The sequence below is a fragment of the Bos taurus genome, chromosome 12 (genome assembly GCF_002263795.3).
Source record: "Bos taurus isolate L1 Dominette 01449 registration number 42190680 breed Hereford chromosome 12, ARS-UCD2.0, whole genome shotgun sequence".
Lineage (NCBI taxonomy): Eukaryota > Metazoa > Chordata > Mammalia > Artiodactyla > Bovidae > Bos > Bos taurus.
This window is the reverse complement of record NC_037339.1, coordinates 21581302-21608372: the sequence shown is the minus strand read 5'-3', so window position 1 is coordinate 21608372 and position 27071 is coordinate 21581302. Positions and strand designations below refer to the sequence as shown.

Below are 27071 nucleotides of genomic sequence, written 5' to 3'. Positions count from 1 at the left end.
CAACGCTATGGTTTTTCCTGTGGTCATGTATGGATATGAGAGTTGGACTGTGAAGAAGGCTGAGCGCCGAAGTATTGATGCTTTTGAAGTGTGGTGTTGGAGAAGACTCTTGAGAGTCCCTTGGACTGCAAGGAGATCCAGCCAGTCCATTCTGAAGGAGATCAGCCCTGGGATTTCTTTGTAGGGAATGATGCTAAAGCTGAAACTCCAATACTTTGGCCACCTCATGCGAAGAGTTGACTCATTGGAAAAGACTCTGATGCTGGGAGGGATTGGGGAGACGAGAAGGGGACGACAGAGGATGAGATGGCTGGATGGCATCACTGACTTGATGGACGTGAGTCTGAGTGAACTCCGGGAGTTGGTGATGGACAGGGAGGCCTGGCGTGCTGCGATTCATGGGGTCGCAAAGAATCGGACAAGACTGAGCGACTGAACTGAACGACTAACACTTTTCTTTCATTTTTTCCTCTGTACTACACAATTATCAGATGCGAAAAAGAGGAGAGGAAGAGAAAAGTTTAAAATGAGGATCAGATCAGATCAGATCAGTCGCTCAGTCGTGTCCGACTCTTTGCGACCCCATGAATCACAGCACGCCAGGCCTCCCTGTCCATCACCAACTCCCGGAGTTCTCTCAGACTCACGTCCATCAAGTCAGCCATCTCATCCTCTGTCGTCCCCTTCTCCTCCTGCCCCCAATCCCTCCCAGCATCAGAGTCTTTTCCAATGAGTCAACTCTTCGCATGAGGTGGCCAAAGTACTGGAGTTTCAGCTTTAGCATCATTCCTTCCAAAGAAATCCCAGTGCTGCAGTTCATGGGGTCGCAAAGAGGACACGACTGAGCGACTGAACTGAACTGAACTGAAACACACCAGACAACACTTTTCTCCTCTGCCTTCGTCAATGCAGTGTGAGAGTCTAAAGAAGAGATCTATCTGCTACTGAGCAGAGACGTAGCAGGCCGACTCCTCTCACATGACCAAGTCCAAGTCCAAGCCCAAGCCCAAGCACGCTGTTTAAGTTTGAAAACCCACGGACTCAGTCCAGAGCGGTCCTAACCGAAGTCAGGAGTCGCAAGCCCCGCCTCTGCAACCGTAGCTCAGGCCCCGCCCCTCTATGCCCATTGGCTCGTTCAATTCACGCCGAGCACCAATGGGCGGCCGCGCTGTCTAAGGCAGAGCCCGCGCGCCCAGAGGCAGAGAAGAGCAGCGGCGTCCGGAGGAAGTTTACGCCAGAGACGCGTACCCTGCTTCCCCGAGCTGTGATGAGCACCCCAGCCATCCCCCAGGACCTGCAGCTGAACCCGAGTCAGAGGACCCAGTCCGCATTCAGAGGTGAGGCCCGCGGTGGCGGGAGTGGCGCGAGCCGGACGGTGGATCGTTTGCCTGAGGGGCCGGGGCGCCCGCGGGCGCGGGATGGCTCGGGCAAGGCCGTCAGGGCCGCGGGGCCGCAGACCGGCTTCCCCCGCCCCCAACCCCGGTACGGTTGTGTGAGAAGCCCGCACGGGGCGCTTGGCCTCTCGCGGCCGCGTTCTCGGCGTTTATGAACGGGACAATCGGAGTGGTGCCCGCTGTGTGGTGTTAGTGTACGGATTGAACGCCTTGCGTGCGGTCGAGACACGCTGGCGGGGGGAGACGCGCCTCAGGTGAGAGAATCCGTTTAGCCGGGGGCGAGGTAGGAGCGAGTGTGCAGGGCTCCGGGCCCGCGGGGGCGGGGCCGCGCCCGCCCGGGTGAGCTGCGCCTGCGCAGGCCCCTCCCACCTCCGGAGTCGGGAGTTCTTTTCTGCAGAGAAGGGTGTGCGCGTTTGATGCTTCAGATTGAACGCATGTTCCCTTCGAGTTCAGAGAAATCTGTTGTCCGGGTTGTCCGGATCTTCAGAAATAATAGCTGTTTCTTGGCCTATGGATGGGAAAACAAATTCTCACCCACTTCTGGTAAATTAGAACTTGGAGTCAGGTGTCTCATCTCTACCATTTAGCTCTTGAAACTTGGCTTTCGGGAACTGTATGTCGACAGTGATGCTCTCCAGACTTCACTTTCGGACAGTAGGGAATGTTATTCTTGTACAGAGTGGTTATGGGGACCAGGTATAGTAACAGTCATTTAAAAATATTATTATTTCTCAAAGGCAGTATTGAAATGGGAAATTTTCGGTTATAGACAGTATGTGATCTCAAGTAGAATATTTTTCGAAGTTAAATCAGTATTTTATTTGGTGTTATTGTAGCTGATGCTGACCTGTAGCTCTTTTGTTATTTAGAGCAAAGAAGACAAAAACTCAAGGAGCATCTGTTAAAAAGAAAAACTTCCTTTGCATGCAAACAGGAAAATCAGATGTTACTCAGGTGAGGTCAAATTTTTTTCAATTCACATTTGTCAAATTAGAGCTGTCCAGTAAAGATGTAATGTGAGCCACATGTGTAATTTAAAATTTTCTAGTGGCCACATTTTTTAAAGGAAATGAATTTTAATAACATTTTATTTAATCCAGTATTTTAATTTGCATTTCTTTATAATAGGTACTGTATTTATTGATATAGTTTGTCTTGATGAATGCTTCATACCCTTCTCCAGGGTGGAAACTTCTGCTTATATTTAGGAGATAGAGCTGGCAGGACTTGGTGATGGATTAGCTGTGGGATATAAAAGAAAAAATAGAGTCAGAGATGATCCTGAATATCCAGGTTAAAGGAGGCTAAAGAGATATGACAGCTAAGTTCAATACCTGACCCTTATACTGTGTTTGATAGTGGAAAAGGAAATACTGTGAAGGACATTATTAGCTCAGTTTTCAACTGTGAACAATAAGGTGGTAAATCAAAGTAAACTTATGAATTTGATAACTGTTCTGTGAGTATATAAAATTCCTGTTTTTAGGAAATAAACATCAAATCATTTAGTGGTAAAGAGCCATCATGTATATAACTTAACTTGAAAGGTTCAGGTAAAAAGTTGTATATATTCTACACATAGATACGTTCAGAAAGAGTGCAAATGATATTGCAAATGAGATAAAATGTTAACAGGCAAATCTGGGTAAAGAATATATGCATATTCTTTAAATTATTTATAATTTTGCAACTTTATATAAGTTTGGCATTGTTCCCAAATAAAAATTAAAAAATATATATTTTTTACATTAATTAGTTTCTTTCAGTTCAGTTGCTCAGTCGTGTCCGACTTTTTGTGACCCCATGAATCACAGCACGCCAGGCCTCCCTGTCTATCACCAACTCCCGGAGTTCACTCAAACTCACGTCCGTCGAGTCAGTGACGCCATCTAGCCATCTCATCCTCTGTCATCCCCTTCTACTTCTGCCCCCAATCCCTCCCAGCATCAGAGTCTTTTCCAATGAGTCAACTCTTCGCATGAGGTGGCCAAAGTATTGGAGTTTCAGCTTCAGCATCAGTCCTTCCAATGAACACCCAGGACTGATCTCCTTTAGAATGGACTGATTGGATCTCCTTGCAGTTCAAGGGACTCTCAAGAGTCTTCTCCAACACCACAGTTCAAAAGTATCAATTCTTCGGCGCTTAGCTTTCTTCACAGTCCAACTCTCACATCCATACATGACCACTGGAAAAACCATAGCCTTGACTAGACGGACCTTTGTTGGCAAAGTAATGTCTCTGCTTTTCAATATGCTATCTAGGTTGGTCATAACTTTCCTTCCAAAGCGTAAGTGTCTTTTAATTTCATGGCTGCAATCACCATCTGCAGTGATTTTGGAGCCCAGAAAAATAGTCTGACACTGTTTCCACTGTTTCCCCATCTATTTCCCATGAAGTGATGGGACCAGATGCCATGATCTTAGTTTTCAGAATGTTGAGCTTTAAGCCAACTTTTTCACTCTCCTCTTTCACTTTCATCAAGAGGCTTTTTAGTTCCTCTTCACTTTCTGCCATAAGAGTGGTGTCATCTGCATATCTGAGGTTATTGATATTTTTCCTGGCAATCTTGATTCCAGCTTGTGTTTCTTCCAGCCTAGCGTTTCTCATGATGGACTCTGCATAGAAGTTAAATAAGCAGGGTGACAATATACTGCCTTGACGTACTCCTTTTCCTATTTGGAACCAGTCTGTGGTTCCATGTCCAGTTCTGTTTCTTCCTGACTTGCATATATAGTTTCTTTACTTTAGAATAAACATTTTCTTTACAAATCCCAATTTTTTTGTTCAAGACAAAAAGATGATCCTAGACTTTTGATTTGAATAACTGGGTGGATGGTGATCCTGTATATTGAGATGGGAAGCGTGAGGGAAGAGTGGGAGAATCCAGAGCTCTGTTTGACCATGATAAGTTTGAGGTAGCAAGAAGACATCTAAGTGGAGATGCCAAACAGTGATGTGTCTGAAGTTCCGGGGGTGAGAATTGGACTAGAGATAAAAACTTGCAAGTTGTCAGTGTGTAGATGGTATTTATTTAAGACTTTGAGGTGGAATGAAATTAATAGAGGGAAAGCAGAGAAAGAACATTAATTCAAATGTGACTGTGACTCTCAAGTACTTATTTAAATAAGGGATCCAACTGGGTTATGGGGTTTAGAGTACTCTTATACACAACGGGAAGAACATTCTAAACTATAGAGCTCTCAAACTCTGTTGACCCTAAAATATACATTTTGTTCACATTTTTGTATCTATGAAGTTGAAATCTGACTTAGAATCAAAGGCATGTCCAACTGACCCTTTTTTCCCCACTTTGTTCACAGAATACGAAATCACTTGCTAAGAGGGTCTCATGGCCTGTACTAACTAACCTATCTCTGTAAAAAGAAGTTTGGGTTTAATTCTTCTTCTTTTTTTTTTTTAAATTGAAGAGTAATTGCTTTATAGAATTTTGTTGTTTTCTGTCAGACCTCAACATGAATCAGCCATAGGTACACATATATCCCTTACCTTTTGAAACCTCCCTCCCGTCTCCCTCTGCATCCCACCCCTCTAGGTTGATACAGAGCCCCTGTTCGAGTTTCCTGAGCCATACAGCAAATTTCCATTGGCTGTTTACATATGCTAATATAAGTTTCCATGTTATTCTTTCCATACATCTAACCCTCTCTTCTCCTCTCCTCTCCCCGTGTCCATAAGTCTTTTCTCTATGTCTCCGTTAGTGAAGTCGGTCAGTTGTGTCCTACTCTTTGCGACCCCGTGGACTATAGCCCACCAGGATCCTCCGTCCATGGGATTCTCCAGGCAAGAATACTGGAGTGGGTTGCCATTTCCTTCTCCAGGGGCTCTTCCCAACCCAGGGATTGAACCCGGGTCTCCCGCATTGCAGGCAGACGTTTTAGCCTCTGAGCCACTAGGGAAGTCCCGTTGCTGCCCTGTAAATAAATTCTTCAGTACCATTTTTCTAGATTCTGTATACATGCATTGGAATATGATACTTATCTTTCTCTTTCTGACTCACTTCACTCTGTATAATAGGTTCTAGGTTCATCCACCTTATCAGAACTGACTCAAATGCGTTCCATTTTATGGCTAAGTAATGATGGGGAAACAGTGGAAACAGTGTCAGACTTTATTTTGGGGGGCTCCAAAATCACTGCAGATGGTGACTGCAGCCATGAAATTAAAAAATGCTTACTCCTTGGAAGGAAAGTTAAAACCAACCTAGATAGCATTTTGAAAAGTAGAGACATTACTTTGCCAACAAAGGTCCGTCTAGTCAACGCTATGGTTTTTCCAGTAGTCATGTATGGATGTGAGAGTTGGACTGTGAAAAAGGCTGAGCGCCGAAGAATTGATGCTTTTGAACTGTGGTGTTGGAGAAGACTCTTGAGAGTCCCTTGGACTGCAAGGAGATCCAACCGATCCATTCTGAAGGAGATCAGTCCTGGGTGTTCATTGGAAGGACTGATGCTGAAGCTGAAACTCCAATACTTTGGCCACCTCATGCGAAGAGTTGACTCATTGGAAAACTCTGATTCTGGGAGGGATTGGGGGCAGGAGGAGAAGGGGACGACAGAGGATGAGATGGCTGGATGGCATCACTGAGTCGATGGACGTGAGTCTGAGTGAACTCCGGGAGTTGGTGATGGACAGGGAGGCCTGGCGTGCTGCGATTCGTGGGATCGCAAAGAGTTGGACACGACTGAGCGACTGAACTGAACTTTGAATATTCCATTGTGTATATGTACCACAACTTCTTTATCCATTCATCTGTTGATAGACATCTAGGTTGCCACCATGTTCTAGCTATTGTATATAGTGCTGCAGTGAACAGTGGGATACATGTGTCTTTTTCAATTTTGGTTGCCTCAGGGTGTATGCCAGGAGTGGGATTGCTGGGTCATATAGTGGTTTTATTCATAGTTTTTTAAGGAGTCTCCATACTGTCTTCCATAGTGGCTATATCAATTTACATTCCCACCAACAGTGCAAGAGCATTCCCTTTTCTCCACACCCTTTCCAGTATTTATTGTTTGTAGACTTTTTGATGATGGCCATTCTGACTGGTCTGAGGTTGTGGTTTTGATTTGCATTTCTCTAATAATGAGCGATGTTGAGCATCTTTTCATGTGTCTGTTAGCCATCTGTATGTCTTCTTTGGAGAAATGTCTGTTTAGGTCTTTTCCCCACTTTTTGATTGAGTTGTTTGTTTTTCTGGTATTGAGTTATATGAGCTGCTTGTATATTTTGGAAATTAATCCTTTGTCAGTTGTTTCATTTACTTTTATTTTCTCCCATTCTGAGGGTTGTCTTTTCACCTTGCTTATAGTTTCCTTTGCTGTGCAAAAGCTTTTAAGTTTAATGAGGTCCCACTTGTTTACTTTTGTTTTTATTTCCTTTACCCTAGGAGGTAGGTTATAGAGGATCTTGCTTTGATTTATGTCATCAAGTATTCTACATTTTCCTCTAAAAGTTTTATAGTTTCTGGTCTTGGATTTAGGTCTTTAATCCATTTTGAGTTTATCTTTGTGTATGGTGTTAGGAAGTGTTCTAATTTTATTCTTTGACGTGTAGCTGTCCAGTTTTCCCAGCACCATTTACTGAAGAGGTTGTCTTTCCCCACTGTGTATTCTTGCCTCCTTTGTCAAAAATAAGGTACCCATAGGTGCATGGGTTTATTTCTGGGCTTTCTATCTTGTTCCATTTTGTCTATATTTCTGTTTTTGTGCCAGTCCCATACAGTCTTGATGACTGTAGCTTTGTAGTATAATCTGAAGTCAGGAAGGTTGATTCCTCCAGCTTCATTCTTCTTTCTCAAGACTACTTCAGCTATTCAGGGTCTTTTGTGTTTCCATATGAATTGTGAAATGTTTTGTTCTAGTTCTGTGGAAAATGCCATTGGTAATTTGATAGGAATCACACTGAATCTGTAGATTGCATTTGGTAGTATAGTCATTTTCACAATATTTATTCTTCCTACCCAGGAACATGGAGTATCTCTCCATCTGCTTATGTCATCTTGGATTTCTTTCATCAGTGTCTTATAATTTTCTGTGTACAGTTCTTTTGTCTCCTTATGTAAGTTTGTTCCTAGATATTTAATTCTTTTTGTTGCAATGGTGATTGGGATTGATTCCTTAATTTCTCTGTCTGATTTTTCACTGTTAGTATATAGAAATGCAAGTCACTTCTTTGTATCGATTTTGTATCCTGCAACTTTGCTAAATTCACTGATTAGCTCTAGTAATTTTCTGATACTATCTTTAGGGTTTTCTATGTATAGTATCATGTCTTCTGTAAACAGTGAGAGCTTTACTTCTTCTTATCTGATCTGGATTCCTTTTATTTCTTTTTCTTCTCTGATTGCTGTAGCTAGGACTTCCAAACTATGTTCAATAATAGTGGTGAAAGTGGACACCCTTGTCTTGTTCCTGATCTTAGGGGCAATGCTTTCAGTTTTTCATCATTGAGAATAATGCTTGCTGTAGGCTAATCATGTATGGCCTTTACTATGTTGAGGTAGGTTCCTTCTATGCCCATTTTTTTGAAGAGTTTTAACCATAAATGGGTGCTGAATTTTTTCAAAGGCTTTTTCTGCATCTATTGAGATTATCATATGGTTTTTATCTTTCAGTTTGTTAATATGGTATATCACATTGTTTGATTTGCGTATATTGAAGAATCCTTGCATTCCTGGAATAAACCCAACTTGATCATGGGGTATGAGCTTTTTGATGTGTTGCTGAATTCTGTTTGCTGAAGTTTTGCTGAGGATTTGTGCATCTGTGTTCATCAGTGATATTGGCCTGTAGTTTTCTTTTTTTGCGTTGTCTTTGTCTGGTTTTGGTTTTCAGGGTGATGGTGGCCTCATAGAATTGAGTTTGGAAGTGTTCCTTCCTCTGCAATGTTTTGAAAGCGTTTGGAAGGATAGGCATTAGCTCGTCTCAAAATGTTTGATAGAATTCTGTGAAGCCATCTGATCCTGGGCTTTTGTTTTTTGGAAGATTTTTTATCACAGCCTCAATTTCAGTGCTTGTAATTGGGTTGTTCATAATTTCTATTTCTTCCTGGTTCAGTCCTGAAGATTGAACTTTTCTAAGAATCTGTCCATTTCTTCCAGGTTATCCATTTTATTGCCATATTGTTGTTCATAATAGTCTCTTATAATCCTTTGTATTTCTGCATTGTCTGTTTTAACCTCTCCTTTTTCATTTCTAATGTGTTGATTTGATTCTTCTCTTTTTTTCTTGATGAGTCTGGCTAAAGGTTTGTCAATTTTGTTTATTTTCTCAAAGAACCAGCTTTTAGTTTTATTAATCTTTACTATTGTTTCTTTCATTTCTTTTTCATTTATTTCTGCTCAGATCTTTATGTTTCTTTCCTTCTACTAATTTTTGGGGGTTTTTGTTCTTATTTTTCCAGTTGTTTTAGGTGTAAAGTTAGGTTGTCTATTCAATGTTTTTCTTGTTTCTTGAGGTAGGATTGTATTGCTATAAACTTCCCTCTTAGAACTTCAGCAAAAGCTGCTCCCATAGGTTTTGATTTGTGTTTTCATTGTCATTTGTTTCTAGAAATTTTTTGATTTCTTCAGGAACCTGTTGGTTATTTAGAAACGTGTTGTTTAGTCTCCATGTGTTTGTGTTTCTTACAGTTTTTTTCTTGTAATTGATATCTAGTCTCATAGCATTGTGATTGGAGAAGATGCTTGCTACGACTTCAGTTTTCTTAAATTTATTGAGGTTTGATTTGTGACCCAAAACGTGGTCTATTCTGGAGAATGTTGCATGTGCACTTGAGAAGAAGGTGTATTCTTCTGCATTTGGATGGAATGTCCTGAAGATATTAATGAGATCCATCTCATCTTATGTATCATTTAAGACTTCTGTTTTCTTATTAATTTTCTGTTTTGATGATCTCTCCATTGGTGTGAGTGGGAAGTCTCCTACTATTATTGTGTTACTGTCCATTTCTCCTTTTGTGTCTATTAGTGTTTGTCTTATGTACTGACGTGCTCCTATGTTGGGTGCATAGATATTTACAATTGTTATGTCTTCCTTTTGGATTGATCCTTTGATCATTATGCAGTGTCCTTCCTTATTTCTTGTAATCTTCTTTATTTTAAAGTCTGTTTTGTCTGATATGAGGATTGCTACTCCAGCTTTCTTTTGCTTCCCATTTGCATGGAATATATTTTCCCATCCTCTCACTTTCAGTCTATATGTGTCTTTAGGTCTGAAGTGGGTTTCTTGTAGACAGCATTTGTATGGGTCTTGTTTTTGTATCCATTCAGCCAGTCTGTGTCTTTTGGTTGGAGCATTTAATCCATTTACATTTAAAGTAATTATTGATACATATGTCCCTATTGCCATTTGCTTAATTGTTTGGGGTTGATTTTGTAGATCTTTTTCTTTTTCTTGTATTTCTTGACTACATAAGCCCCTTTAACATTTGTTGTAAAGCTGGTTTGGTGGTACTGAATTCTCTTAACTTTTGCTTGTCTGAGAAACTTTTTATTTCTCCATCAATTTTGAATGAGATCTTTGCCAGATACAGTAATCTTGGTTGTAGATTTTTCTTTTTCCCTTTCAGTACTTTAAATATATCCTGCCATTCCCTTCTGGCCTGCACAGTTTCTGCTGAAAGATCAGCTGTTAAATGTATGGGGTTTCCCTTGTATGTTACTTGTTGCTTCTCTCTTGCTGCTTTTAATATTCTTTCTTTGTGTTTAGTCTTTGTTAGTTTAATTAGTGTGTGTCTTGGCATATTCCTCCTTGGGTTTATCCTGTATGAGACTCTTTATGCCTCTTGGACTTGATTAACTATTTCTTTTTCCATGTTGGGGAAATTTTCAACTATAATCTCTTCAAAAATTTTCTCATACCCTTTCTTTTTCTCTTCTTCTGGGACCCATATAATTCTTTGAATTGTTGGTACGTTTGATATTGTCCCAGATGTCTCTGAGAATATCAGTTCTTTTCAGAAGTTATTTCCACCATTTTATCTTCTAGCTCACTGATTCGTTCTTCTGCTATTATTCCTTCTAGAGTATTTTAAATTTCATTAATTGTGTTGTTTGTATGTTTATTCTTTAATTCTTCTAGGTCTTTGTTAATTGATTTTTGCATTTTCTCCATTTTGTTTTTTGATCATCTTTATTATCATTATTCTGAATTCTTTTTCAGGTAGCTTGCCTATCTCCTCTTAATTTATTTGGACTAATGTGTTTCTAGTTTGTTCTTTTATTTGTGTAGTATTTCTCTGCCTTTTCATTATTTTTTTTTAACTTATTGTGTTTGAGGTCTCCTTTTCCCAGGCTTCAGGGTTGAATTCTTTCTTCCTTTTGGTTTCTGCTCTCCTAAGGTTGGTCCAGTGGTTTGTGTAAGCTTCTTATAGGGTGAGATTTGTGCTGAGTCTTTGTTTTTCCTCTGATGGGCAAGGCTGAGTGAGGTGGTAATCCTGTCTGCTGATGATTGGGTTTGTATTTTTGTTTTGTTTGTTGTTTAGATGAGGCCTCCTGCACAGTGTGCTACTGTTGGTTGGGTGATGCCGGGAATTGTATTCAAGTGGTTTCCTTTGTGTGAGTTCTCACTGTCTGATACTAGAGTTGGACACGACTGAGCGACTGAACTGAACTGAACTGAAGAAAGGAGATCAGCCCTGGGTGTTCTTTGGAAGGAATGATGCTAAAGCTGAAACTCCAGTACTTTCGCCACCTCGTGTGAAAAGTTGACTCATTGGAAAAGACTCTGATGCTGGGAGGGATTGGGGGTAGGAGGAGAAGGGTACGACAGAGGATGAGATGGCTGGATGGCATCACCAACTCGATGGACATGAGTCTGAGTGAACTCCAGGAGTTGGTGATGGACAGGGAGGCCTGGTGTGCTGTGATTCATGGGGTCGCAAAGAGTCAGACACGACTGAGCGACTGAACTGAACTGAAGGTTAGTTCTCTGGTAGTCTAGGGTCTGGGGGTCAGTGTTCCCACTCTAAAGGCTCAAGGCTTGATCTCTGGTCAGGATCAAAGCTTCTACAAATGGTTTGTTATGGCATTAAGTGAGATTAAAACAAATATCCAAAAACGAGGGACCAAAGATGAACTCCAGACAAATGGCAGTTACAAAATCAGTCAAATAATAATTAAAATAATGGAATATACATGTACACCCATGAGCAAAGTCAAAATAGTCCAACAAAAGTAAAGTACAATAGATTGACCCAGAGAACAAAGGAAATAAAAAATTATATTTACCAGTTAAGAATAAAACTAAGTAAAGCACAAACTGGAAACCAAAACTAAAGCAAGGTGTCAAGTGGGTAATAAAGCAATGAAAACAAAACTAACAAATATGTTGAGAGGAAAGAAAAGAAAGAATAGGTATGCAAAGTTAAATAGAGGTATATGCGGAAGATTTATATGTATTAAAGATTAATTGCAACAGGAAAGAACAGTAGGAAAGGCAAACAAAGGAATAAATGTAGAAAAAAATAATAGGTTTAAAAAATTTAAGTTAAAATTATAAAAAAAAAAAGAAGAAAGAAAAAAAGCATAACTCAACAGAATTGCAAAAGTCCAATGCAAAGACAGAGGTTTATAACAATAATAAAAATAAAAAGTGTGGCTGAATATACACATAAACACCCATAAGCAAAATGAAAACAGTCCAACAAAAAGTACAACAGATTGACCCTGCAGACAAAGGAAACCAAAAATTATCTCTACCAGAACAAAACTAACTATCTAAAGAACAAACTGGAAAACAAAACTAAAGCAAGGTGCCAATTGGGGAATAAAGCAATGAAAATAAAACTAACAAATATGTTGAGAGGAAAAGAAAGAATAGATATGCAAGGCTAAACAGAGGTAGATAAAGAAGATTTATATACATTAAAGATTAACTGCAAGAAGAAAAAACAATAGGAAAAGCCAATAAAGGAATAAATGTAGGAAAAATAATAATAGGTTTAAAAAGTTTTAAAAAGAGAAAAGAAAAAAAAAAGGAAACTCCCCAGAACTGCAAAAGCCCAATGTAGAGGCAGAGGTTTACACAGCAATAAAAAATGTGACTGAGAAGAAAAAGAAAAAAAAAGCTCAAAAGCTTAATTAGATTTCATAGTGCCAATAAAATCGACAACTATAACACAGGGGGAAGAAAAGAAAAAAGAAATACAAAAGAATCTACAGAACAAGTCAAAACATAAGAATAATAAATGTTTTCCTTGAGTCACTGCTGTCAGAGTCCTTTCTCTCGCTGGGAGTCACAGTCCGCCTCGCCTCCCTAGGGTGCCCTCCAACACTGCGCTGATCCCTGCACCTGCTGTGGGCTCAGACTCTAACCTGGTCTTACTCCTCTGTGTTTTTGCCTCCAATGCCCACAGCTATCAGAACTAGTACGTTTTCTTTTGTGGGAGCTCTTAATGACCTTTTATATATTCCGTAGATAGAGTCTACATAGTTGATCCTGTGGATTTAATCTGCCACTTGTACAGCTGGTGGGAGGTTTTGGGCCTTCTTCCTTAGCCGCATTGCCCCTGGGTTTTAATTGTGGTTTTATTTCCACCTCTGCATGTGGGTCGTCCACTGGGGTTTGCTCCTGAGGCTGCCCTGGAGGACTTGGGTTTGCCCCTGTGAGGGCCAGGTGTGGAGGTAGTGCATGGGTCACAGGGGTTCTGGCAGCACCAGGTACTCGGGAGTTGGCAGCGAGGGCAGCAGGGAATATCGTGCTCTAGAAGGGTATGGCCACCCACACTGGCCAATACACTCCAGTATTCTTGCCTGGAGAACCCCTCCGTGACAGAGAAGCCTGGAAGGCCACAGTCTACAGAGTCGCAGAGTTGGACACTACTAAAGCAACCCTGTGCACAAAGACGCAAGGCTTTTTTTGCCTGTGGCAGCTCTGCCCCCGTAAGAGTTGAGCGTGAAGGTGGCGCAGCTGCTTGACTTGTGGGGACCCTGGTGGTGCCAAGTGTGCAGCGACATGGACTACCTCTGTTGCAGGAGTTATGGCCCTATCAGAGTCTTTTCTCAAGCCTCTTGTAGCTGGCAATCAGAAGGCCTCTTTGGCCAGTCTTTCTCTATAGCTCTGCTCCTTCAGGCACTTAGAGGGCTCCCTTGCCTGGGGTCCTTCTCTGTTGTTTGGTGCATCAGGCACATAGAGGGGCCCCCCTGGCTGGGGCCCTACTCTATAGACCGGTACGCCAGGCACTTAAAGGGGCACCCTGGGTGGGGTCCTAGTCTGTAGTTCAGTGCCTCCGGTGTTTGATGGGCCAGCCTCTCTGTTCTGCTGTGGATTCTGGTGTGTGGGGGGAGAGAGGCTATGGTGATGGCTCCACCCCCTACATGTGACTCAGCAGTGTCGCCCTGCTTCCATGGCTGCCTGGCTTTCCTCCACAGACATTTCCGACCATAGTCTCCTCCCTCATATCCCCTCAACCCATCTCTCTACAGTCAACAGCAACCCTCACCCTGGGATTGCTCCACAATCCCTAAACTCCAGCTCCCAGCCGCTGTGCCTTCCAGGGCATCTACGGCCCTGTCTGGGGTATGTATGGCTGCAGCAAGGACTGTCTGAGTCTCATTCCATTTAGACTGCCACAGATCAGCTGTTTCACTCTCAGCCTTAAATGTTTCTCCTCTGACTCAGACAGTTGCCCCAGTGTGGGGATCAGACCCCTGCTTCAGTTCCCCCACCCGCCTAGGTCAGGCTCAGTCCTAACTAACACTCCTGTTTTTCCCTCTAGTTCCTTCATTCTACTGAGTTTTGCATGGGTCTGTATATTCTTTTACGCTGGTCAGGTCCTCCTGTCTGCTCTCAGCTGGTGTTCTGCATGCACTTCTGTGTCTGAAGGTGTATTCCTGATGTATCCATGGAGAGAGATAGACTCCACGTCCACCTACTCATCCGCCATCTTGTTCCTAGGTTTAATTCTTGAAGAACCTTTTGCTTGGGATGTATAGTCTAAATGCAATGCCATCTAGAAACTAAAATCCACATTAATTAATAAATTGTATGTTTGAAAATTTTTGGTTTTCTTTTGGGAGAGCTGTTTCAAAATAATTTTTTTCAAGGAAAGTCTGGTACCAGATACTTAAAACTAACCAAAGAAACTGTTGCTTAACAAAGATTTTTGAAGACTCGTTTGAACAACTAGAGAATGGTTTAGAATGAGATTATGGCAGGGTTTAAGATCTTATAAGAAAATATCTTTACTTTCCCTAGCCATGTTGTTTACGCTTTAAATCACCCTACAATAAAGAAAAGTTTTGCTTAGAACAAGTCAATCTCAGCTCAGTTCTTGTCTCAGTTTAGAACTACCAAGTCTGAGAGTGGTTACATGATCTTATACCTCCCCCCAAAAAGGAAGCATTATCTAAAAGCATGTGGATTTTCTTTTTTTTTTTTTTAAGTGATGGAGATCAGAGAGTCAGGACATCTGAAGGCCAGATCCAAGAAGGGAAAAAAGTTCTGAAAATAAAGACAGAAATGGTAAGATATGGAGTAGCTCTCCATCCCTTTTTCCTCATCCCTAAAGAAGGTATTTTTTCCCTAAACTCTTTCTGAAAGAAAGGAATTCTAAAATACTGATTTGTCTTAAATAACTCTTTTAGGCTGATAAAGAGAATGTTGGTAGACCTACCGGGATCAAAAATAATTTAACAGTGGAAAAAAACTGTATTCCTTTAAAACCTTCTAATGAATTAACCAATTCAACTCTAGCCACGGATCCACCTAATTCTGAGGATAATAATCAAACTCTGCCATTGTTACCAGTTAAAGATGACCCCCAAAGTCAACATAGAACATTAAGCCAAACATTTCACCTCAAAAACAACAGTAAAAAAAAACCAGTGATTACAGAAAAACCAAAGCATGATGCTAACGTGCCCAAGAAACCTGTGCTTGGAGCGTATCGTGGCCAAATTGTTCAGTCTAAGATTAATTCCTTTAGAAAACCACTGCAAGTCAAAGATGAGAGTTCTGCAACAACCAAGAAACTTCCAGCGACTGTCTCTAAAGCCACAAAGCCTCAGCCTGGAGACGTCAGCAGCATAACAGTGAAAAGTGATAGAGCCTCACATATGACGTCTACCACTAAATTTGCGAGCACTACATCTCAGATCCGACACCTTGTGCGACCTCCTATTAGAAGTCAGCACAATAAAGCCCAGGACGCCATGAAACCCGGCAACAGCAGGATGTCTGCCAATGTCACAGTTCAGAAAGGGCCTCGAGAGAAAGAGTTAAATACAGTTTTGTCTGGCATCAAGACCAGTTCTTCGCAGGACATAAAAGGAGATAAGACACTATCAAAAAGCATGGCAGCTGGAATGGTAGCCAGGCCTGCTTCATCTTCTAACACTAAACTGATAGAAAAGTCAAAAAGCGCTGGCCAGCGCAGCCACACTACGGTGAAAGCAGCTGTTGACAGTAGATGGACTCAGCCCAAAGAAACTGCGGAGGAGAGAAAGTAAGTAGATGTAATTTTATTAGCTCAATTTTCAGTAGAGTCTCATTTGTGAATTCAGCTTATCATTTCCTTGATATTAGAGTATTCAAGTTTTTTGTACATGGATTCTCTTCATGTGTAGATCAGTCTAAGCCTATTTATATTGTGGAACAGTATATCCTAAGTATACATATGCTTGAGTATGTTTAATTGGGCTTCCCTGGTGGCTCAGTGGTAAAGAATCCACCTGCAATGCAGAAGACACAGGTTTGATCCCTGGGTCGGGAAGAAACCCTGCAGAAGGAAATGGCAACCCACTCCAATATTCTTGCCCAGATAATCCCATGGACAGAGGAGCCCAGTGGGCTACAGTCCATGGGGTCGCAAAACAGTCAGATATGACTTAGCGACTAAAACCAAACCAAAACATGTTTAATTAGGTTGTTTTATGTAATCAGAGTTAAAATGGTTAATGAAATTGGGAAATGTTTTATAACCTCTCCATTTAAAAATGCATTCTTGAGGTCTTTGTGCATATAGTTAACATTGATATGTTCCCTGTTTATCTTCAAACAGGTGAACCATATATGTGCCACTAGTGTAGAATTAAAGACTGGAAGTGTTGTTCAGCTTTCGCTGTGTTTGACAGAATTCTGTCCTCAGTGTCACAGTAATGTTTATATGCTGCTTCTGACTGTAGAGCTCGTCTGAGTGAGTGGAAAGCTGGCAAAGGAAGAATTCTGAAACGGCCTCCGAGCTCAGCAGTTACCCGGCCTGAGCCCGAAACACAAAATGAACAACCTGTTGGATCCTTCTGGACTACCATGGCAGAAGAAGATGAGCAACGACTGTTTACTGAAAAAGTAAACAAGACATTTTCTGAATGCCTGAACCTGATTAATGAGGTAGAGTCTTTATCTTATATTTGTTTACAGCTTTATAGCTTATAACTTAATAGCTTACAAATTAAGTTTATAGCTTACAAATTACCTTCATCAGTGTTATCTCATTAAATTATATCATCAGTCTTTTATGACCAATTAATGTGTCAGCGGTGTTATGGAGACTTAATGTGAGATTGTTTCTCTTTAGCCTTTAATGGGCTACATTCTAATTGAGTTCCTATAAATGAATCAAAGGGATACTTAGATTTTTTTTCCATTGAGTTTATAAATATTGTATTTCTCTAAGATATTATTATAGAGTAGGCTGGGGCTGGGTATTTGCTCTGATACTTCTGTTTTTTACATTCAATCAATGTATTTACAAATTATTTTTTCTACTCATTCTACACTGTACCAAAGACTAGCAACACAAATTATTATCACAGATTAAATTTAACTAAAATATTTGCAAACCAAATCCCATTAATCTAAACCAACATGGTCTTGAACTGTAGAATTTAATGATTTGGACCAGAATCCTATGGGTATGATAATCAACTTTGGAGTGTGTGTGTGTGTATTTTTTTCTCCTGATGTCTCCTTAATCTTGCTTTGGTCACTCACTAGTGTCTAAACACAGCAAGACTGATGAATACAGAGTGTGATTTAAAACCTTTTCTCTAGTCTTTATGAATATCTTTAAACTTTTTGTAGTTCTGACAGCCAGTGAAAATTATGGTCAGGGAAACTGATTCTATTCCTATCTACTCTACTGGGGTTTTTTATTGATACTGTGGAATTTTCTGCCCTACTACTTACTTGTATATAGCTGTTAATTACATAAGCCATTACAGATTCATTTTTTTAATCTTACTATTAAAACCTGACAAAGATAATTAGGGGAAAAAAAAAACTAGTGAGCTGGTTCCATAAGCATTTGGTAGGTTAAAAAATTATAAGTAAAGTAATAACAAATAGGGACTCCCCTGGTGGTCCAGTGGCTAGGACTCTGCGCTCCCAATGGCAGAGAACCTGGGTTCCATCTCTGGTCAGGGAACTGGATCCCACTTGCTGCAATGAGAAGAGCCTGCAAGCCACAACTGTGACCAGGCAGAGGCGGGAAAAGTGTATATGCGTGCACACACCAACAGATGTACTCCATTACACGCACGAGGGCAAACGTGAAGACTGAGCAGCGTGTTAGCCGTTTTGTTTACTAATTTTTTCTCAACTAGGGTTTCATTTTTCTGACTCTTGACTGATCTACTTCTTGCTAACTATTCAGAATAAGTTTGGAGTAAGGAAAACAATGGTGACTATTTTATGAATAATTTTCTACCACCCTTTTTTTCTCTTTACCACTGATCCTGATTGTAGTAGGCTTACTTAATTGTTCATAGTTTGTAGACTAAACAGCATCACTCACTTTATTTCTTGCTGTTTTAGGGGTGTCCAAAAGAAGAAGTATTAGTTACATTAAATGACCTGATTAAAAATATTCCAGATGCCAAAAAGCTTGTTAAATATTGGATATGCCTTGCACATATTGAATCACTCACAAGTCCTATTGAAAGTATTATCGCAATCTATGAGAAGGCCATTCTGTCAGGAGCTCAGGTGAGATGATAACTTACGGGCCATTATTATTTCAGTGTAAATAATTCAGAATTATTTTGGAACACATCACATATAACTTGATACAATTTTGCTTATTTATGTGGCAATAATGAATGTTTAAAGACCACAGAATTACATATTATAGAGGCTGTTTCTCACCCTTCTAAAGCTTGCTCATGTACTAGGGATAGTCAGACCTTAGAAAATGGATATAAGCTGAAATATGTGTTTCCTAAAATGTGATATGAGAAATAGTTTACCACAACATGTCATTTTGGACATCCTCTAGTGGAGAAATCTACTGAAAGACTGAATTTTCAGTATTAAAAAGTATTTATTTAACAGAAAGCAAATGGAATTAAATTAACTTTTAAAATGTTAGCAAGCTCTCTGACCAGAGAACTCTCACTTTACAAGTCTATCTTTATGGACTCACATTTACATGCCATATGTTTGGTCCAGTCACATATAGAAAATGGCAATAAACTAATTTGTCTGACATTATTAGCAGTGGTTTAATATTGTATCTGTTACCTTTTCCCATTGTGCTGGTACAAAAAAGCCCTGGGCTATAGAATAAGTCGTATCTTGAGTTTTTATTTAGTTGTTTTTTTTGTTTTTATGGGCAGATATTCCTAAATGTATTTCCTTCTGGCTAAGTTTCTCAGAAGTGCATTCTTGGAAATTGTTTACAAAGAGAGTTTTTAAAAACTTTTCTTTTTCAGCCTTTCCTTAAGAAAGGTCTATATCCTTTAGTATCAGCAAAGCCAACAAATACTATCTGATCTTTCACCTGAATTAAAATATCATATATTCAGCAGGTATTCTCTCTAAATATGTAAGGCACTTTGCTGAAGGATAATTATATTCCACCGAACTTTACCTGGAAGAGAATGTTAGGTCCCTACTACATTGAGTCAGAAGGGACGTTGCTTAATGGTGCTTATGACAGTATAGCTAAGATGCAAAACTAGAGCCAGGCATTCATAGAGAAAGCAGTAAAGAGATGTGAGACCAGAGCAGAAGTTGGGGAACAGGGATCAAAACTGGACAAGAAAACTGAACACCTGATGGGTGAGTCCTTTAGGACCAAATTCAAGAATTAAGACTGTGACCCTGAGCTTCCCTTTTGTACCATACTTTGAATATACTCCATTAGCAGGCACTGTGCTTCAAGGGAATGTAGTAAGTACTTACACTATATGACGTTTAATGCATGGTTACTGAGCTGCTGAATTTTTGAATAAATGAAATGTTAGACTAATCTACCTTGAACTCTTCAAAGATGCATTTAATAGCATGTGAAACAAAAATATAACCATGGGCTGGAATGTAGGAGAAAAGGAATAAAGTAATACAAATTTAGAGTAAAAAATATAATCAGCTCTTTGATAGATATTAATAGTCTTAATTTGCTACTTGTTCATTCATTTTGTTTCTGTCAAGCAAGCAGTAATAGTTACCATAGGCTTAAGAAAAATTAACAGAAATTTTTTAAACTGATAAAATTCTATCCCTTAACCCTGGTGGCTCAGAGGGTAAAGCATCTGCCTGCAATGTGGGAGACCTGGGTTCAATCCCTGGGTCCGGAAGATCCCCTGGAGAAGGAAATGGCAACCCACTCCAGTGTTCTTGCCTGGAGAATCCCATGGACAGAGAAGCCTGGTGGGCTACAGTCCATGGGGTCGCAAAGAGTCGGACACGACTGAGCAACTTCACTTTCTTCCTTTTCTTTAAGTTCATTTTTATTTGGAAAAGACAGTTATGTTTTTCAACTTGAGTAGCAAGAATTCTGAGAAAAATGGTCTAAGAACCATTGCTTTCTTTTAAAATATGTAATCACTGGTTTTAATATTTTCAACTTGGATAACCTAGTTAATGTCTGAGAATATAAAACTTATATGGGTCTGCTTTCTTGATTAAAATAAAATTAAGCCCATCGAAGAGATGCGACATACAATTGTTGACATTCTGACAAGGAAGAGTCAAGAAAAACTTAAATTTGGTAAGTTAGTTTCTTTTGTTTCCTTCAGGTAAATTGTGATTTAATTTTAAATTTCTTTGCTGAATTATTTTTATCTTTTTAAACTTTTTTTAATATTTAAGTTGGTTCTTTCCTCATACTTCTGTTGACTTACCTCTGAAATTCATTGACTCTACGTAGTATAAATAATTCTTAACTAGGAGATCTTGTTCAATCGTTACCATGTATCTGTGAAAGTTACCTTACCTCTCTAAGCCTTTTCCTTTTCCTGTCTTGGTCAGGAAGGTCTCCTGGAGTTGGGAATGGCAACCCACTCCAGTATTCTTGCCTGGAGAATCCCATGGACAGAAGCCTGGCAGGTTACAGTCCATGGGGTTGCAAAGAGTTGGACATGACTTTCACTTTTTTGACTAAATGAGCTCTATAAAGATTTTTTAGTTCAACAGAGAATATTTCTATTTATGATTGCTGTTAATAAGTACCAGTGGGACATACAGGAAATGAATATGATCTGATCTTAAAGGCTGTATTTAATGAAGGAGCTTAAGAGGGAATGGGCTTCCCTGGTGGCTCAGATGGTAAAGAATCTGCCTGCCGTGCAGAGACCTGGGTTTGATCCTTGGGTCAGGAAGATCCCCTGGAGAAGGAATGACAACCCACTCCAGTATTCTTGTCTGGAGAATCCCATGGACAGAGGAGTCTGACAAGCTACAGTCTGTGGGGTCGCAAAGAATCAGACATGACTGAGCAACTAATACAACCACACGTAAGAGGGAATGATCAGGGTGACAGAAGGAAAAACCAGGAAAGACTCAGTTCAGTTCAGTCGCTCAGTTGTGTCCAACTCTTTGCAACCCCATGAATCTCAGCATGCCAGGCCTCCCTGTCCATCACCAACTCCTGGAGTTCACCCAGACTCACATCCATCGAGTCAGTGATGCCATCCAGCCATCTCATCCTCTGTTGTCCCCTTCTCCTCCTACCCCCAATCCCTCCCAGCATCAGAGTCTTTTCCAATGAGTCAACTCTTCCCATGAGGTGGCCAAAGTACTGGAGTTTCAGCTTTAGCATCAGTCCTTCCAAAGAAATCCTAGGGTTGATCTCCTTCAGAATGGACTGGTTGGATCTCCTTGCAGTCCAAGGGACTCTCAAGAGTCTTCTCCAACCCCACAGTTCAAAAGCATCAATTCTTCGGCTCTCAGCCTTCTTTACAATCCAACTCTTACATCCATACATGACCACAGGAAAAACCATAGCCTTGACTAGACAAACCTTTGTTGGCAAGGTAATGTCTCTGCTTTTGAATATGCTATCTAGGTTGGTCATAACTTTGCTTCCAAGGAGTAAGCGTCTTTTAATTTCATGGCTGCAGTCACCATCTGCAGTGATTTTGGAGCCCAAAAAAATAAAGTCTGACACCGTTTCCACTGTTTCCCCATCTATTTCCCATGAAGTGATGGGACCGGATGCCATGATCTTCATTTTCTGAACGTTGAGCTTTAAGCCAACTTTTTCACTCTCCTCTTTCACTTTCATCAAGAGGCTTTTGAGTTCCTCTTCACTTTCTGCCATAAGGGTGGTGTCATCTGCATATCTGAGGTTATTGATATTTCTCCCGGCAATCTTGATTCCAGCTTGTGCTTCTTCCAGTCCAGCGTTTCTCATGATGTACTCTGCATAGAAGTTAAATAAGCAGGGTGACAATATACAGCCTTGACGTATCCTTTTCCTATTTGGAACCAGTCTGTTGTTCCATGTCCAGTTCTAACTGTTGCTTCCTGACCTGCATATAGGTTTCTCAAGAGGTAGATCAGGTGGTCTGGTATTCCCATCTCTTTCAGAATTTCCCACAGTTTATTGTGATCCACACAGTCAAAGGCTTTGGCATAGTCAATAAAGCAGAAATAGATGTTTTTCTGGAACTCTCTTGCTTTTTCCATGATCCGGTGGATGTTGGCAATTTGATCTCTGGTTCCTCTGCCTTTTCTAAAACCAGCTTGAACATCAGGAAGTTCACGGTTCACGTATTGCTAAAGCCTGGCTTGGAGAATTTTGAGCATTACTTTACTAGCGTGTGAGATGACTGCAATTGTGCGGTAGTTTGAGCATTCTTTGGCATTGCCTTTCTTTGGGATTGGAATGAAAACTGACCTTTTCCAGTCCTGTGGCCACTGCTGAGTTTTCCAGATTTGCTGGCATATTGAGTGCAGCACTTTCACAGCATCTTTCAGGATTTGGAATAGCTCAACTGGAATTCCATCACCTCCACTAGCTTTGTTCCTAGTGATGCTTTCTAAGGCCCACTTGACTTCACATTCCAGGATGTCTGGCTCTAGGTCAGTGATCACACAATCGTGATTATCTGGGTCATGAAGCTCTTTTTTGTACAGTTCTGTGTATTCTTGCCACCTCTTCTTAATATCTTCTGCTTCTGTTAGGTCCATACCATTTCTGTCCTTTATCGAGCCCATCTTTGCATGAAATGTTCCCTTGGTATCTCTAATTTTCTTGAAGAGATCTCTAGTCTTTCCCATTCTGTTGTTTTCCTCTATTTCTTTGCATTGATTGCTGAAGAAGGCTTTCTTATTTCTTCTTGCTATTCTTTGGAACTCTGCATTCAGATGCTTGTATCTTTCCTTTTCTCCTTTGCTTTTTGCTTCTCTTCTTTTCACAGCTATTTGTAAGGCCTCCCTAGACAGCCATTTTGCTTTTTTGCATTTCTTTTCCGTGGGGATGGTCTTGATCCCCGTCTCCTGTACAATGTCACGAACCTCATTCCATAGCTCATCAGGCACTCTATGTATCAAATCTAGGCCCTTAAATCTATTTTTCACTTCTACTGTATAATCATAAGCGATTTGATTTAGGTCATACCTGAATGATCTAGTGGTTTTCCCTACTTTCTTCAATTTAAGTCTGAATTTGGCAATAAGGAGTTCATTGTCTGTGCCACAGTCAGCTCCTGGTCTTGTTTTTGCTGACTGTATAGAGCTTCTCCATCTTTGGCTGCAAAGAATATAATCAATCTGATTTCGGTGTTGACCATCTGGTGATGTCCATGTATAGAGTCTTCTCTTGTGTTGTTGGAAGAGGGTGTTTGTTATGACCAGTGCATTTTCTTGGCAAAACTCTATTAGTCTTTGCCCTGCTTCATTCCGTATTCCAAGGCCAAATTTGCCTGTTACTCCAGGTGTTTCTTGACTTCTTACTTTTGCATTCCAGTCCCCTATAATGAAAAGGACATCTTTTTTGGGTGTTAGTTCTAAAAGGTCTTGTAGGTCTTCATGGAACCGTTCAACTTCAGCTTCTTCAGCGTTACTGGTTGGGGCATAGACTTGGATTACTGTGATACTGAATAGTTTGCCTTGGAAACGGACAGAGATCATTCTGTCGTTTTTGAGATTGCATCCAGGTACTGCATTTTGGACTCTTTTGTTGACCATGATGGCTACTCCATTTCTTCTGAGGGATTCCGGCCCGCAGTAGTAGATATAATGGTCATCTGAGTTAAATTCACCCATTCCAGTCCATTTTAGTTTGCTGATTCCTAGAATGTCGACATTCACTCTTGCCATCTCTTGTTTGACAACTTCCAATTTGCCTTGATTCATGGACCTGACATTCCAGGTTCCTATGCAATATTGCTCTTTACAGTATTGGACCTTGCTTCTATCACCAGTCACATCCACAGCTGGGTATTGTTTTTGCTTTGGCTCCATCCCTTCATTCTTTCTGGAGTTATTTCTCCACTGATCTCCAGTAGCATAATGGGCACCTACTGACCTGGGGAGTTCCTCTTTCAGTATCCTATCATTTTGCCTTTTCATACTGTTCATGGGGTTCTCAAGGCAAGAATACTGAAGTGGTCTGCCATTCCCTTCTCCAGTGGACCACATCCTGTCAGACCTCTCCACCATGACCGTATCACAAACCAAAGGCAGAGGAAGGTCTAAGAACAGCCTAACCCACTGAAATGGGTGAAGGGAGGTCAAAAGATATAAACTACCAGTTATAAAATAAGTAAGTCCTGGGGATGCAAAGTACAGTGTGGTATCTGAAGTAATAACACTGTATTGCATATTTGAAAGTTGTTGAGAGAGTAAACTTTAGAAGTCCTCATCACAAGAAAAAAAGATTTGTAACTCTGTATGGGGACAGATGTTATCATTTCACAATGTATTGTCGTCATTTCACGATATATACAAATATCAAATCATTATGTTGTATACTTGAAACAAATATTATATGTCAATTATCCCGCAATTTTTTAAAATTTATATATTCTAAGCACACTGGCCCTTTAATTTTGTCTTAGTAGATCATTTTTAAGCTTCATACCAAGATTGTCTTCCTTCTGTCTTGTACTCATTTTTCAAGACCCCATGTAAATGTCATTTGTGAAGCCTTCCTTTGCCATCTCCCTGTCCTCAAGCAAATTCAGTTATTTCTTTGTATGGGTTCTCGTGACCCTTTGTTTTTTTAACCTCCTGTATAGCATTTTTCACCTAATTATTTTAAAGCATGTCTCTTCCACAGAATGTGAACTTCTTAAAGGGTGTGGATGATTTCCTTTTGGTATTCATTTCTGTAATCCCTGACACATAGGAAATATTAGGTATTTGGTAAATAATTGTTAGTATCTGCTTAGAAAAAGTAAATGGTTACAAGATGGCAGTGTGGTTCTTTGATTTTGCAAATTCAGCTAACTGTAAATAAACTTGTCTTCTAAATTTATTCTTTATATTCAAACAAAAGCTTCATCTATAAATCTCTCTGTAGGAGAAAATATTGAGGAGACTAGTGCAGCCGAAGAAAAAATCCAAGAAGCCCATACTGATGATACAGGTGTTGATCTAGAATCAGGAAAACTGGAAATGGAAAACAACCCTCCTAGAAATGTGTTTCAAGACTGTGAAAAAGAGCAAGATGACAAAGTAAAAGACCCAACCAGTGATGTTAAAACCCCAAGTACAAACACTAGGGCAGGTTGCTTAATTAAATATAATGTGTCTACTACACCATACTTGCAAAGGTAAACTTTTAAAATGTAATGTGCTCTTGTTTTTATGCTTAGGGATCATGCATGTGGTATTTTGAAATCTTTAAGCTCCCGATTAGAACTATTTGTTAATAGAAAGATTTCAAACAAAATGGGATTGGAACATTTCACCTGTACTTGCTTTGCTTTTTCCTAAATATTACCATTTTAAAAAAGAAAAACTTTAATTTCTGGGTATTACTAATAACAGTGGGTTTTGGAATTGAGCAATTAGCCAATTCTATAGGTATTCAAGTATCTAGTATTCAAGTATCTAGTGTGTACAAGTTGTAACAAACAACAAAGGGAGAAATGAAAAAGTTCCTGACTTCAGAGAGCTGGCAGGCCCTCTTTCTGTAGGACAAGTCACATGGATAAATATTTAGTATAAAAATATGAAGTGAAAATGGGAATAATTTTGTGGGTCTTTCTTTTTTAGTGTAAAAAAGAAGATGCAGTTTGATGAAACAAATTCAGCATATAAAGAGCTAAAGTTTCTAACACCAGTTAGACGTTCTCGACGTCTTCAAGAGAAGACCTCTAAATTGCCAGATATGTTAAAAGACCATTATCCTTGCGTGTCTTCACTGGAACAGTTAACAGAGTTGGGCTGTGAAACTGATGCTTTTGTGTGCCGCCCCAACACAGCCCTGTGCGGAATGTTCTCTGAACCTGACCCAACAGAAGAGGAGTGAAGTTCTAATAAGGAATGGAGTTATATTATATTCCAAGAGTGGTTGGCTGGTTGGTTGGTTGTGGTTTTGCATGTCCTTTAGGTCAGGAGTTGCCAAGTACCTAAGTATTCACGGCAGAAAGTTAATCCTGCCTTGTTGATCTCAACAGACCAAGTTTTTCTCTGAGATAGGTGATTTGTTAAGACCGAGTTAGCTCACTCTGTCGCCCAGTTCTGCGGTCTCCTGTGTCCCTACCTGCTCACTGCCGCTCTCCATCAGTGCCGGTGGCTGCATCTGTGGTCTCTTAACCGCTTTCTTTTTATTATAGCCAAGGTCATAAGAAGGATAGTTAACTACTCCATTTCTAAGGGAAAATGATTTGTGGTAAGAAAGAAAACGTGCCAAAGCTGATGGGTCTTTGGAACTTTAAATCTGAGTTCCTTTCTTAAGTTCCTTTTTTAACTTGACTATCTAAAATACTAAAAAAATTTTAACCCCATCGCTTCGTTTGATAACAGTTTATATAGACCATTAAAATGGAATTAGAGAAGGAATATATACTATTTCATAAATGTCATTCTAGTTTAGTATTTCTAAAATAACTAATAACTTAAAACTGATTTCTTCCTTGTAATGTTAATATAAAAACTTCACCATTAAATCATGTCTCCTAAAACATGATAATCATACACAGTAGTAGGACTCCTCTCACACATAAATACCACCAGTAAAACTGTTTTGTAAGTCTCCAAACTAATACTTAAGTGGCATATATCCTTTATCAACTCTACAGTTTCAAGTAAGGATTTGGTCATTGTAAAAGATTAGATAGTTTTAAAACTGCATAATATAAATATAGTTAAAAATCACTACTTATTTATGTTCATGGATTCCATTTATATAATAGTGCCAATCTTTGTTCTATTTACTGTCTCATGTTCTAGAGAGTAGGATTTTTATTCTTTTTAAATCTAATATGTATCTAATATGTATCTAATATGTATACAATAAAGTAAAACATCTATATAACAATA

At 39.9% G+C, this 27071-nt stretch overlaps 1 protein-coding gene across 4 annotated transcripts; it reads left to right on the top strand.

Moving 5' to 3' along the window:
- Positions 1–1179: 1179 nt before the first annotated feature.
- Positions 1180–27071, top strand: CKAP2 (cytoskeleton associated protein 2). 4 transcript variants are annotated; one of them, XM_005213627.5, is made up of 9 exons: positions 1203–1337; positions 2264–2348; positions 14801–14879; positions 15002–15861; positions 16541–16745; positions 18171–18341; positions 20277–20346; positions 25105–25357; positions 25803–27071. In XM_005213627.5, the coding sequence occupies exons 1-9, from the start codon at positions 1268–1270 to the stop codon at positions 26056–26058; spliced, it is 2049 nt and encodes a 682-aa protein (XP_005213684.1). In that variant the 5' UTR covers positions 1203–1267; the 3' UTR covers positions 26059–27071.

Coding starts and splice junctions, on each gene's coding strand:
- CKAP2 (XM_010810702.4), top strand. CDS start 1,811: ATGCTTCAGATTGAACGCATGTTCCCTTCGAGTTCAGAGAAATCTGTT. Junction 20,347..25,104: donor TCAAGAAAAACTTAAATTTG/GTAAGTTAGTTT, acceptor ATCTCTCTGTAG/GAGAAAATATTGAGGAGACT. Junction 25,358..25,802: donor ACTACACCATACTTGCAAAG/GTAAACTTTTAA, acceptor TTTCTTTTTTAG/TGTAAAAAAGAAGATGCAGT.